Below are 15,046 nucleotides of genomic sequence, written 5' to 3' on the forward strand. Positions count from 1 at the left end.
TTTTATCCTTTTATGATTTTGTTTCCTCCAAAACATCATTTCAGGAAGTTGACACTATGGCTTTCCTTCTATATGCAGTTCACAAGAAAAGGTTTGGTGGTTCCAGGTGACCTGGGTTTTATTTGATATTCTTTGGCTAAAAAATCAAAAATGACAGCCCAATATTCTCCCTCTGGTTTCTGGAAAAGTATCTCTGAGCTGCCACCAAAATGGTGCAAGTTTTGCAGTATCTTAGCTCAAGGAATGAATCATAGACCAACACCCTTCCTCCCATCCCCGGGCATTGCAATATATTGCTGTGTTCCTGATAACTCAGTGCTGCAAAATATCCTTGGGGAAAAAAAATCATGTCATAACCCCTAAATTTTTTATCTCTTGGAGTCTTTGCCTTTTACAATATCAAGTCCTGGATGAAGGTAAGCTCTGAACCACCCTTTTGAAAGGAGATGACCATGTAATCCTTCTCAGTACAAATTTGGAGAGAGATTATTAAGAAGGGCTGATAATGCAAATGTTTCCTTCTGCAGCTCAGTTTCACTTTTTGGTCATTTCATCTGGTTATGAGTTTTTCCTAAATGTAAAAACAACCAAACAAAAAAGGTCCTAAAAAAAAAAAAAAAGCAACAACTCTATAATAATACTGCCTTGAGAAATTTTCAGAGTATATTATTATTTCTCTTTTGTCTCTTGCCATGGAGACATTGAGGGCACACTGACAGTCATTATGATTATAAAAGATAGATGCTAATGTTGGTTGTTCCAGATGTAATTTTGCATTTCTCAGAAGAAATAACTATTACATCTAGGATGGAAATTTGACTGGTGTCCTGTACTTAATGTTTTTCTTCCAGGTGATTCACATAACAGGTCGGCTACGCCTGAGAGTGTCGCTGTCCCATGGGAGGACCGTCCCCAGCCAAATCATGGGTCTTGTGGTTGTGGCTCATGCCTTGCCTCCCCCAACGATCAATGAAGTCAGAATTGACTGCCATATGTTCGTCACTCGAGTAAATATGGACCTCAATATCATTTACTGTGAAAATAGGTACTTTGTTTTTGTTTTCATTTGTCCTGTTGCACATTGCTCATTGGTGAGGGTCTGTGTTTTCAGCAATCTGAAGGATTTTACTCTCCCAGTGAGGCTCATTAAAAATCCTGATCTTAGTTTTAATGGCTGCTTGGACTGACACCAAACATGCTTTTTATTTAAAATTTATATGGCTGCCCTGATTTACATTAGGGACAACAATTGAATGAATTAGGATACCCAGACATCCATCCACTATAGTGAATGGATGAGAACCCAAGGACAGAGCAGGGCTGGAGCATTGTTGGATTGGCAAAATGATGCAGTAAAAGGTATCTCCTGGTGCCTCCGAGAAGCCCACCTCAACTAGTTCAAGGGCCCAGCATCATGATGGTGAGTATTCACACAGAAATTAAGCCCAGAGGACAAATTAGAAGTTGAGGCCCCCAGAGGAAAAGCAATGCAAAAGGAATCTGCAACACTATTGAATAAAACTTTATCATCCCGAGGATTTCACTAAATTAAGAAAAGATGAGTCATCACATGAATGAGTTGGCAGTTCTTCCTTAAGACTGAGCTTTTATAAAAAGACTTTTCACCTCTGGTTAAAAAGTTCACTTTTTCCATTAAGCACAAAGCAAGGGACAGGAAACTGGGACAGTGCCCCTTCAGACCTTTCACCTAGAAGTCACCAGCCCATCATCAGACTGATTTGAAGAGAGAATCACAGGATGTGGGAAGAGCAGTAAAAAAGAGCCCACATCTCAGCCATGAGAAGGTAGCATGGTGATCCCGGGATCCCCTGGTGCCACGGGGAGAATCACAGGGTCAGTTTGGGGAAGATGCTTTTGTTGCACAGATTGTTGTCAGGCTTGAAGGCAATATATATTCACTGAGCCCTCTAAGTGTCTTTGGAGGGGAAATGAAAGAGCAGAATGGTCAAGTGTCTTGAGTAATTGACCTCTCCAGAGGCTGACCCAGAGGAAGCTATACAGCCCCTGCATTCAGTCCGCAGGGAGGTGGCTACAGAAATCCAGATCAAGTTAGAAATTGCCTACCATTTCCATACAGGGTCTGATTTAGGGGAAGGAATTCACCAATTAGAAAAGAAACCCACCTGAGCTGTGACTGTTCAATAGAGTGGAAGATAGCACGAACCTCTCACTATTATTTGATAAATAATTCTAAGTTTGCTTTTCAACTTTTATTAACATTTACTAGAATTTTTATCATCCATGACTATATACTTGGCTATGTCTAAGGTATTCTGGAATGGCCATAGAATATTAGGAAAGACAAGTTAGCCACAGTGATTAGCTAGAGTTGGCAAGTAATAATAAATACAGCTGACATTTAATGAACATTTACTACATGTTCAGCCATGTGCAAATCTAATCATCTGCACCATCTCATTTAAGCTTCAGGACAGTTCCATGAGGTAGGTGCTGCCAATGTCTCTATCACTCTTGGGAAATTTCAGCTTAGAGAGAAAGGATTTCTTGCCCTCGGCCAAGATTCAAAACCAAGTCTGCTAGATTCAAAAGACCATGCACTTGGCTACATTCTGTGGGGTCCAAATGGCAAGGGAGCAGTCAGAAAAACCTCTGAGAGGGACTTTTCATACATAGACTCCATGAAAGAACACAATTACTGCCCTCCAAGCTGCTTAATTTTACCAAAATGTAGAATACTGGAGGAGACGCAGCCAAGAGAGGCAGATATGAAGTCAGAGGATGAATATACGATAACTCATTTGGTTGAGACTCACCATCTCCAGACCTTCCAAAAAATGGAGCCTCGGCTTATTTCCCAAATTTCCAGTGATTGCCCTATCCCAAAACATCCCTTAATTTTCACTCCTGTGATCAATTGATTGATTCTTCTGACAAGTTCCATAGACCTGAGTGCCTCATGGTATCACTCCAGTAATTGAGATCATTTTCTATGACCTGCTTTTAGCTTTTCCTTTCCATTAAAAAAAAAAAAAAAAAATGCTTTCCACATCCCCATATTAGCCAATACAATACCGCATTATTTCCCAACTGAAGATGATAGTAATTATGAAAAAGGCCTGTATTCAAGGTAATTGCATATTTGATTGACAGAAAAGGCATACAGTGTGCTAGGCCCTATGCCATGTTAATTTCATTCCTTTCCTTAATCCCCTCCCCACCTTGTGGGGTTACTTGACAGATGAGGAAACTGAGGATCAGAGTAAAAGATGCCTGGGATTCTGGTCTGCTGCTTCCTGTGCATTTAAGAAGTCCTTGACCACTGAGCTGCTCACCTTCACCAGGGTGACAAGCTCTGTTGTTTGAAGGATTTAATTTGAATAAAGGATAAACTAAAGAAACACCTTCCCTAAAGATGGAGTGGCTTTTTCCTGGGGTTTGCTATGTAATTAGGGAATTGTTAACTAGAAACTAGAGCTTGCTCCTTGAGCTGCAGCCCATTCCTGTGCACTTTGCCTAGGACGGCCTCGGGCAAAGCTGACATCTAATGCTTTCAGAGGAGCTGGCAAATTCAGAAACACCAAGGAGGGTCTTTTAATGACATCCTTGTTCCTTCATTTGCAGAAAGGGAGTGCAAACCGCACTTGGAAGAACAGGCTAATGATTTTAGGAAAACACCAACTAATCTATTTTGTAGCACAAAACCACGGAATCCTTAGAAAACACTCCTTTTTATTTCTCCAATCAATCTTATTTTACTAAGAATTCTAGATCGACCAAAAAATATTATTTAAATTGTGAGTCATTGAGAAATTTACTTACTGAGTATTGTATTTTAATTATATTCCATAGTATTTCCGTTTTGTTTTTCTTTCTTATTTCTTTGCCTTGGGGGCCAGATGTAACTCCCCAACAGTAATCTCATATGTTGCTTAAATGTGTCATTTCTGAAGATTTATTTTATACTTAAATAGATCAAATGTCATAAACCATTAAAATACACACACACACACACACACACACACACACACACATACAGAGTCAGGAGAATAAATTAAACAACAACCAAAAAAATACAGTCTATTTCAGATTGACCAAAGTGAATCTGGATTCAGTGATACAGAGGGTAATAAGCATTTTGACATGTTTGCGTAAACCAGGCAGATTCCCTCAACATGTTTTCCAATTTGGGTTCTATTTTTTTGTGCTCTGCCTGAGGACATTGACGTCTGGACAATCAATGACAGGGGCTTACACGCACGTACCATCCAGCACAAGCCTGGGAGAGCTGCTGAATGGTTTAAAAGTTTCTGTGTGGAATCTACCACAAAGTACCAGTTAAAAGAGCCAGGAGTGAAAGCTGAGCTCCCAACTGACTAAGACTAAAAAAGATAATACCCCCAGGCATCTGTATGTCTCAGCATTTAAATTATATCCCTTGAAATGCCAATTTGGACTTTGTGCCAAGAAGCAGTTGAAGCCTTTTTTCATGGAAATACCCAATAGAAGACCAATCTGTTTAAATGAAAGGTGTCTCTAATCATTTGGTATAAACATAGCATGTTTTTATTTTATTATGTAACCTTGAATTATCTTGGCCTGTAATGAGGATCTTGCATTGTTACTGATTCTCAATAATTCCATGGAATTATGTTGTCTAAATGTGTATTCTAATGCCGGGGAAAAAAAAGAGAGAAGAAAAGAAAATCCTATCTAATTATTTAAATGTAATTGCTTGAACTAGCACATGTCCTAGTTTTGAAAAATTCTGTTATATGCCAAAGAAATAATCTTACCTATAAGGGGTTTTCCCTCCAAGTGCCACGTCCTCACCAGTACCTGGCATGATGAGAGTGCATCAGTAGATGTGTTATTGGACAGTCTCTCTATTTTTATTCTTTCCAAGTTCCATCCTGTGTCCTTCTCTTTGTAGGATTAGTGATTATATGGACCTGACCCCTGTAGACATCGTAGGGAAAAGATGCTACCACTTCATTCACGCAGAAGACGTGGAGGGCATCAGGCACAGCCACCTGGACTGTAAGTATCCCTGTGTGGGGGACGAACGGGGCTGGCATCATCTCTCTCTCTCTCTCTCTCTCTCTCTCTCTCTCTCTCTCTCTGATGCTTCTTTGGCTTCAGTGCTGATTTTTCCCCTTCATCTGTCCTGTATGCATTTGTGGTGACTGTCAGCATGCCGTGAGAAAAAGTGAGACATAAATCATTTCAACTTGTAGTAGCATTAGATTGAAAGGTGGACCTCAGACCCTGAGAAATTGCTGGATCTTTAGATGCTCACCCAGAATTTTGTGGTCTCTTGTGCTCTGTCTCCCAGAAAGTGGTAGGGAACCCTCAGTCTTAAGTGTTTCCTTGACCCTTTCACTTTCTAGAGAGCAACTTCTGCTTGAAAATTTGTGTTCTCAGTTTCAAGCTGTACATGGAAGAAGACACGTTCAAATAGGCCAGATCCTCACAAAAATGTCTACTTGAGCAACCACAAGACTAGGTTGTGGTCAGGAAATCCAATGAGCAGGGAAAAGAACACATTATTTGGTTACAGTAGCTCTCAACAGCGGTGCCTTTTCTGTGTATATCTGGATAGAGGCTATTCAGAGGAGCAGGTACATCCAACCTCTGATTCCTGGAAAAAAAAAGAAACTAATCTCCACCCTTTGAGTCTTGTCTCCGAGCTCCTGACCTTCAGGCTCAGTTACCAGGACCTTCTGTGGCACTCAAGCAAGCAAGACCAACAGAATTCTGGTTGGATCCAAGCAATAATTCACATGTGTCATCATGCCCTTTTCCCTCAAAGCCCCGTGAGCTGTCTATTTATATTGTATGTGAAAGGGGTCTGACAAAAGCCCTGATCTGGTGGACCACCAAGGAAGGAGGTGCCCCTTTCTCATCAGAGCTCCTTTTTATGACCATTCAACAGACTCTTCCTGAAAGACAAGAGCTCGAGCAACTACATTCCTAGAAGATGCTAAACCCAGTTCTGAACTCTGATTTTAAGTACGTGCAAGGTGCACAAATGAAATGGCTTCAAGTTGGTGGTTTTATGTAGTAAACACCAGCCAAGTATTTTTTGTATTTGTCCCCTCTCCCCTTTCTTACTATGGTTGAGGAGAGCTATTTTGGATTCTTTCTGCCTTGGCAATCATTTCCTCATTTCAAACTCAGATCTTCAAAGGCAAGATGGAGACAGCTCTCCAAAGCCTCAAAATGTGCCCACCTTGTGTGGTCTTTTTAACCTTGAGTTAGCCACTCCAGTGTAGGAGCAAATTCAATTTACTGTATCTCTGGGCAGACTTGCCTGCAAGGCTGCTCTCTGGCACATTCCCCTTCCAACACTGAACCGTGTGCCTTGATATTGCACACCAGGGATTTAGGGAACACACTTGTTGCTAAGAATGAATGGGTGCCGTGTATCACAGAAGCAGATGGCTCTTCAATTAATTGGGGAGGAAAACGATGTTGTTTCCTAAAAAGAAACATCAAGTTCTTTGTTTTGCCTGGAATTCAGAGAAAATGGAGAAAACTCAGGATCTTTGAAGGAAGCTCTAGATACATTTTTGGAATGAGATAGGCCTGAGATTCAAACTTTAAAAATGAATATATTGCTCTTAGGATACTTTTGTAGACCATGTGTGTGAGGACTGGATGAATTTTCTCATTTGGGAATCTTAATTAAGGTCTAAATTCAGAAACCTGACACGGACAAAAAAGAACTTTGTCATCCTCTGTTATTATTTGGCAAACGTTATGCTATCTCTCTGGGATTTGATTTACAGCTTGAAGAAACACAATTCCTCAGGCACAGTGAGCTAGAGCAATTCGTTTCTTCCCATACAGCAAAGGTCTCCAACAAATATGTTTGATGCCATTCTTTCCCTTCTACTTTTATCTCATTTTCAGTAGCTGGAATAATTTGAGAGTGCTGAAAATAAACTACTCTACCATTCACTATTGTGCACTTCTCCTAATTTTTCTGGTATCTTGCCAACTAATAAACAGAGAAGGTATGCTTTCAAATTCTGTGATTTTTTTCATTACTTGATATTGACATACTGGCTATTGCTTTTTTATGATTTAGCTTGCTAACAATGATTGAGTTCACTCTTTTTAACTCATACACATGACTTCTAATTTTGAGTTCTTTTAATAACCTTAAACACATGAAAAACAAATAGAATGAGCTGATAATTCTGCACAGTAAAATACACTTCACATATTTAGCTATCATGCTGTGGAATAACTCCACAATGTCAAGTAGCACACAATTAGTAAAGCTGTAGGGGGAGGAAAAGGAGTGTTTTGATCCTGAAGAATTTTGATCCTAATCAGATTGAAATTTCAACGTTCTTGTAGTGCTTAATATCTTCAATCACACACACACACAAAAATCAAACTGATTCCAATGTCAGGTTTTGCATTCTGTGACTGAAAGAAAATGCTAAAATATACAAATGCATCTCGCTTTGTACAATAAACATTAACATCATTATAAAGTAAGATTGAGTCTAAAATTGTGTGATGGAATGTCTGATGTTTACCTAATTCTCCAACCAAAGCCAGCCCAGTAACAAAATGACAGAGCATGTAATAAGTCTTGGTTGTGTAAACACTGGAAGAAACGGCAAAAAGCCAGCACAGCATCTTGCTTGTCCAAAGCCCTGGGCTATTACTAAAGGAGGCCTCCACTGTGTCTTGGTGGGAGAAGGTCATGGTGACATAGAATCAGTTCAAGAATAAGATAGAATTCTAAAACAAAGGGGTGGTTAAAAAATAAAACACATTAACTATTTAGCTTTTCTTCCTAGAGCTATTGGCACAATTCCTGGTTCTGTCCATGAAAGACAGATTTAAGACATCTGATAATACTTCTGATATTTGATAACTGTCTTAGGCTCTGGTTTATGGATAAAACCTAAAGACAAAAGGCTCATTCATCTTTAGTAACTAAAAATATCATCTTTATCACGGTATCTTTTTTCCCAGCATAGGCATCTGTAAATCCATAAGTGAATTTGTTTCTAGAATAAGGAACATAAAGGGGAATCTCAGCAGCACCAGGATTTGACAACTCTGATAAACCCAACCAAGACTTGAGAGCGTGTACTTCCCACTGGGTGAACACCAGACACCTGGTAGTTCACTGGATTTCAACATAAAGAATCACTAGAATCATGTTATTGATGCCAACATGGTGGGTTAGTGAAATTTTTCTGGGATTCTAAAACCAAGAGAGTTTCAGGGCCCCTTCTTTCCCAATGTGACCAAAGACCTCTGTGATTTCTTTTCTTTAAGCCCAATTTCATTGATTCTTCAGGTCAAATTGACCAAATCAGCATTTCAAGGCTTGAATTTTAAACCACTCATATTAGTAATTATTTGGGCACCTTTCCCTCTCTATCACCTTTCTGATCTCCATCACTCAGAAAGTGCTGACCTGGAGATGAGCAGTCGTGACCCTAGAGTCACTTGCTCATTACCCAGAGCATCTGTGTCACCCTTGAATTATGAGAGGTTTCAGCACAACCATCTACCAATCTACCTCTCTCTGTAGCTGGAAAAATAGAAGGCTAAGCCAAACACAGACAGAAGCAGGCTCTGCATTTCTCTTTATTCCCATTTAATCCTGTCTTTTGTCTATACTAGGAGCTGAATCTGTCTTGACACATCCACAGGGTTCTTCCTGGGTCAAATCAGCAACAATTCTCTAAAACCTTAAAGAGTGGCCTGGAGTGTAAGGGGGGAGGGGGGCAACTCTCTTTCTCCTTGTGACATTACACTCCAATAGCAAGACTCCAACCTCTGCAGCTGTGGGATTTTGGAGAAAAGTAGACACCGAGTATAGACGTGGTGGCAGCTTTACCTTCCCAGCACCTTACTCAGGATAAGAAAACTCTGGAAGAATTATTCCAGAGAGAGAAAGCCTTTCAGATTGTCTAGGACACCAGGTGGAGATTTAAAAAAAAAAAAAAGAAAAGAAAAAAAAAAAACATGACCACCCAATGTACTTGGAGGTGAGTGTTGGAAAAAAAAAAATACAGTAGTCTAAGTGTTTGTTTCTTAATTACAAACTTCTATACTTCTTAACAAAACTAATACACAGCTACCTGGCATAATGCATTCCATGCTGTTTTGCATCAATAACCCCTACACTTCCCTCCTGAAGGCGTCTCATCGCCAAATGCAAGCAGACTGCTTAATGCAGGACTAATTAGTATATCCCCTTCCAGTCTGCGGGCCCTCCATTGTAATTCCTTCCCAGCTCATTTTTTTCCACAACCGAGCATCAATCAAAGTAAGTGCCCTGCCTGCCTAGGCAACACAAGATGTCCTCCATGCATTTGTCATCTGCCACACAAACAAAGGGGGAATTTAATTGTTGATTTGGGTATGCAGCCATTGCATGCAGCAAAGGAAGCTGCAAGTGAAGGAAGAAGAGTGAAGTTTGGTGGGTGGGCCAAATGCAGAGAGCACCCATGGGCTTTTTGCTATCGCCTGATCTTAGCCTTTCTTCAGGGCTGGTACAACTTCAGGGATTTCGCTGCAACCTGGGCATTGGCTGGACTTTTTCCCAAAGCAAATAATTTTTTTTTTTCACTTCTTCCATGTGAATATGAAAACTCCCACAGAAGGAAATGCATTTCATAGCCACCCCGTATGCCTTTCTTCAGAAGCCAAGTCAGCCTTCATCATGGGCCTGTCCATTAATTGAAGAGACTGTCACTGGGAGCAAGATAAAGCCAGATTTTTATCCAGGAGTGAATTAGTATTATTATTTTATGTCTCCCCCCCAAACTCCCACCAGCTGCTGATTTGGGTTCTTCCCATCCGTGGGCAGCAAGCACAGAGAAAAAAGACCAGCACGAGAGCCTAACCAACAGCTGAGTACCCGCTCTACACACTAGTCTGGAACAGCAGTATTGACATCACCCAGCAGCTTACAGAAATGCAGAATTTCCGGCCTCCCCAGATTCACTGAATTGGAATATGCAGTTAACAAGATCCCTAGCCAACTTTTCAAAGCTTGAGAAATATTGACCATACTCTTGTATGTAGAAGGCATTGTTTTACAGAGTCAATACAACGCAACTGACCATCTTAAAAATTTCATTTTCCTCTGAATTTGGATGAATTCTATTAACGCTAAGATGTGAGTAGTGAGTTAGCTCTGAGGGTGTCTCAGTCAGTGTTCAAATGAGGCGAGTATATGATTACCTGATAACTTGATGACTTCACAAAGATGTGAAGTTTTAAGGAGGAAGTTAGCAGAGTTTTAAAAGTAATAGTATCCAACTTAGGAAGAAAAGTAGTTCTTTGGTGTTTTCCCCCAGGTCAAAGTTTTCCTATGCATACTTACTTGATTCCATGTGTTGAATGTGAGCAGTGATATTTTCCCAGTTCGAGTTCATCTAACATTTCTGAGTTCTTACTATATACAGAATTTTGTGATACTGCTACGAGGTTTCAAAAATAACTAAGATACAGTCTTTACCTTCAAGACACTTATATGACAGAAGAGAAGATAGCTTCCAACAGTTAAATTCTAAATAAGTGAAAGAGTATAGACAAAACACAGAAACCCCAGAGGCGGGGGCAAGCAAGGAAGGATAGAAACACCCAGGAGGGAAGCACACTGCCTGTAGACCTTGAAAGATGGTGGCAAGAAGCCAAGAGGGTAGGAGATATGCAGGGGTGACAAGGGCATTCCAGGCTTAGGAGAGCATATGAGGAACATGGAATACAAACACAGACTCTTTCCTTTCTCCACAGAAAGTAAGCCAGAACTTTGATTTGACTGATAAATTCAATCCTCCTGTGGATACTTATTCCTTATTACCATTTCAATTAGTAGCTGCTTTTATTATAGTTTTTAAAAACAATAACCTTCTATTTGGAAAAAAAAGTAACCCATTACTCTTATAAAACAGGATTAGGAAGATATCAATACTTTTAAATCATCAATTTTAACTTAAAACAATTAACCTAAATAAAAACTTCATCATCTCTTGTAATGGCATCTTAGTCTAGTATTTTTTTAAGTTTTTTAAGTTTTCCTTAAAACATCAATGACATCCTGCATACCTCAAAAAAAATCTCAAATTTTTAAAAATCCAAATAAGCAGCACAGGATTCAATTCATGTATGCATCTAACATACAAGAGTTTGTCCACATGTGAGAGGTTAGTTAGCCAATGATCAGGTTGCTTAGACCTCTTTATGAACATGCATTCTTTGGTGGCTTCCTGGAATTTTTGTTGGGGCATTTCAGCTGAAATGTATTTGGGCTACAAGTAACAGAAACCCCAAGTAAAATGACTTAAGCTTTCTTTGCAATTCTCATAACTTTCTCTTCATGATGAAGATAGCTATAGCATCCGCCAATCATCACTTCCTAACAGGGTAAGGGTCCAAAGTCAGGACATGGTCAGTTGCTGTTGTGTGCTCATTTTTCAAAGAAAGAAAACACTCCCAGAGCTCCCTGCCCAGCAGAGAGAAGCACCTGTGTCTCTTTGTCCAGCATTTTATCAGATGCCCTAGCCTAAGCTACACACTGCAAAGGAATGGAATTAACTATCAACAATCAAGGTTTTTTTTCCTCCTTGGCATTTTGGAGAAGGCCGCCAAACATAAAACTCAAAACCAGAGTTCTGTTTTCTGGGAGAAAGTGGCAGTGTCCATTCAGTGGTATCAATGTTTTACATGGAAGAATCTGTAAGGTTTTTGCCACCAAGTACTTGGATTTCTAAAAATCTGCTAATGGGAGAAGAAATAGAATTTGTCTGGGGTTCTTTAAATAGTCTTGATTTCATGAAATCCTACTTTTATATACCTATACCTCACAACTTACATATTTCTTTTTAAAGATGTTTCATAGACTCAACCAAATGACTGCATCCAGAAACACAAGGTCCTCTTCTAGGGCCCTCTTCATCTCTTTTGCCTTTTTTTTGGTTCCTCCTACATCCCCAGTCAGCTTAACGGCTCCAGTGCTCCAGGGAGGAGAGGAATTCACCCAGCCCAAGTCAGGCCCCATGGGCTTTCCTAGATACATGCCATTTTCCATACAGTTGTCACAATTATAAATTTCTTAGTAAAAATGATAAGCCTCTCTCTTGCTCACTCAAAGGCAAGTGGAGGTAAGTCACTACTTCATAGTGAATAAAACCTTTTCATTTTTAAATAAATTTTAAATTAAATAACCATTTCATTTTAAAATACTGTCCTTAACTTTTTTAAGTTGAGAAGGGCAAGAATGAATAGTACTGAGGATTTCTAGTTGGACTGTGGACAACTTGAAAAAACGTGAGATGTTTGATGTCGCTTGTGCCAACAATTACTTTGATGCTCTGTGTCCTAGAACATGATACTGATACCATCAGTGTTTAAAAGCCTTAGACTCCAATTTAGTACATTATCACTGAAGAAGAAAAGGGGAATTTATTTTTCAAACTTAACAAATTGACATGTTCTAAATCAATGAAAAGTTTTCTGCATGATTCAATATTAACAGTTAATAAAAATCTGTCAATTGGCAGTGGTATAGGACAAAACCTCTTCTGAGGTTGTAAATCACACAGATAGCAGTTCAAGCAGGGCCTGTCATTAGTGTATTAGGGGAAAAAAAATCCATAGATGATGCAAAGTCATTCACAAAACATCTACAGGTCTTTTGTCCTTAAACTCGTAACCCACGTTAAGTATCAAATATCATTCAGCTTTACAAAATATTGCTCAGCACATAGACTTACCAAAAAAAAAAAAAAACTAAAACCAATTTGTGAATGCTTGCTATTTAAGACATCTAGGTCACTAATTGCAAAATCTATAGGAAAGTCTGCACAGCTTCAAAGCCTCAGTTGATCCTATGAGCAGTTCTAAATGAAAAACTGTCTCTATTGCAAGTAAATAAAGCACTTAATGCAGTCTCTGGCTACAATGCTGTTTCTCCGGTGGGTTTTGAAAATGACCTTCCTGTAAGCATCAAGGACTATAACTTTTTAGATAAAGAAACTTGTTCTTGTTTTAAGTCTATGTCAGGTTCATTCCCCTATAGCCCACAGTTTTCAAAAGCAGAAGAAAAAGTAATCCAGAATTTTTTTTTTTTTTTTAAAAAGTCTGTTTCCAGAATGAAGTTCCCTGTCAGCCTGCCTTGGGCCTTAGGTGGAGAAGCAGAGATTAAAGAGTCAGTATTCTTTTTCATGTTTCATCTGCCAGTTTTGTGAATGTAGAAAGAGAACCAGTGGCTACAGCTGAGCACCCAACTGTGGTATTAAGTAGAAAGTGTGATTCTAGCACACCCGCCCTTACTTAAACACACACACACATACACACTCCACTTTAGTGAATTCAAAAATCATTTTTGGGTTTCTAGCAGAAGGCTTCCCTTCTCTGCGCTCTGCAGCCATTGATGAAGGTACCTAAAGGGGGGGTGGTGAGTGGCGCGGCAGATGCGTCCTCATATCGCCATGACGATAATGAAGCTCTTTGTTCAGCTGTGTGAATGTGAAGTGTGGAATCTCCGATGATCTCACCATTTCCTATTTCTTCTATACTTACCTGAATACACCAAGTATTGCAGCTTTTTAATGCATATGCAAACCACTAAAATGTCCTTTTGTGAGACACTCTGCTAAAAGACCGCTTTTGATATGTGTTCTTCATCTCCTCTGCAAACTGCATTCGACTGCTTCCTTCTTTTTGACACACAACTAACTCACTATTTAGACTCTTTGGCTTTGATTTTGTAGAACAGCCCAACAGGAAGAGACCATGTTCTCTTTTTTCCTTCATATTTCTGAAGGCAAACTTGTACTGATTTGTTTTGATTTACTAACAGAATTATGTTCCCACCGCAGACACTGGCTTCCTTTATGTCTTTTCAGTCATCAGTCTATGTCTGTGGACAAAGTTTTCCCAAGGAAAACTGAAATCCCTCTGTTGGGAACGGGGTGCAGGGCTGTGGGTGTGTGCTACAGCAACAAAGCTCATCGGGTTTGGGGAAGAGTGATTATTCTCTACAAGCAGAACATTTCTTGTATGCCAACCACTAAGCTTGAACCAATAGACCAGGTGACATTTTAAAAGCATATTCAATAAAACTTAGCATCCAGTTGAGTTTTTTTTTGGGGGGGCGGGGGAGGGCAGGGGGAGGGAGTGAATGTAAAAGGTCACATGCTCTAAAATGTAAGCACTTTATTTTCTTTGATTGAACAAACTATCTTCTTAGGAGTCAGTAATATTTTGACTAAAAGCCAAAGAGACACTCATGGTTCTCTTAATTGTCAATGAGCAGGGCTGGTACAGCTCAACCAGGAGAGAATTTCAGTCTTCTGTGTTCATCTCTGCTGTATTCTTCTCCCAAGCAGAAGGTCATCTCTGTCCACAGAAGAGCACTGTTTGTAAATCTCAGGTACCTTCACCTTGGAGGATAGGGTGACACTAAGTAGCTTGGTTTTCCTGAGGGCATTAAGAGACAAAGCAACCAGTTACACTCTAGACTAGTAAGGAACATATTCTTGTGTGGTAGTAGAGGGATGTTCAGTCATGTCTGGACCATTCAGATGTGAAAACTAAAAAGAGGCTATTTAAAAATTCAGGATCCTTAAATAAAAACTCATTCCTATCGCATACCCTTAAAGACCTAACTCCAGAGAAGTTACCTTGTGATCAGTGAATTCAGTTGAAGGACACACAGGCTGATCCACCCAAAAATTTTGGACAGCAAAGAAGGAAACTTTGGAATAAACCAAAAAGAAGCCGTTGTATGTTAGGAGTACTTAGACCATATCTCATGGATGTGAAGGTAAAAATATCCACATGTCTATTCCTCTCTGTCTGTTTCCTTCCCTCGATGGTTTGAATTTACTCCTGGGTTCAATAGTTTGATTAGTGTCTCACTCTTTTCTAGGGACAATTAACTATTTTTAAGGACTTCATATCAGATAACTGACATTGTGCTTTATTCTGGTTTTCCCCCACAAAAGGGGTGTTATGAAATTGACAAATATTTTCTCATTTCTCTGTGTTATATTAACTTAAAACTTGAAAATAAAAA

At 39.5% G+C, this 15,046-nt stretch overlaps 1 protein-coding gene across 6 annotated transcripts in view; it reads left to right on the forward strand.

The window, feature by feature from the left end:
• Npas3 (neuronal PAS domain protein 3) overlaps positions 1-15,046 on the forward strand; it is an 834,969-nt gene that overhangs the window by 809,692 nt on the left and 10,231 nt on the right. For all 6 annotated transcript variants that reach the window (XM_076848201.2, XM_076848200.2, XM_076848202.2 and 3 more), the window contains 2 exons: positions 852-1,045; positions 4,913-5,019. In XM_076848201.2, the coding sequence (XP_076704316.1) occupies positions 852-1,045; positions 4,913-5,019 (301 nt within the window). The remainder of the gene's footprint in view (positions 1-851; positions 1,046-4,912; positions 5,020-15,046) is intronic.

The sequence above is a fragment of the Callospermophilus lateralis genome, chromosome 3 (genome assembly GCF_048772815.1).
Source record: "Callospermophilus lateralis isolate mCalLat2 chromosome 3, mCalLat2.hap1, whole genome shotgun sequence".
Classification (NCBI taxonomy): domain Eukaryota; kingdom Metazoa; phylum Chordata; class Mammalia; order Rodentia; family Sciuridae; genus Callospermophilus; species Callospermophilus lateralis.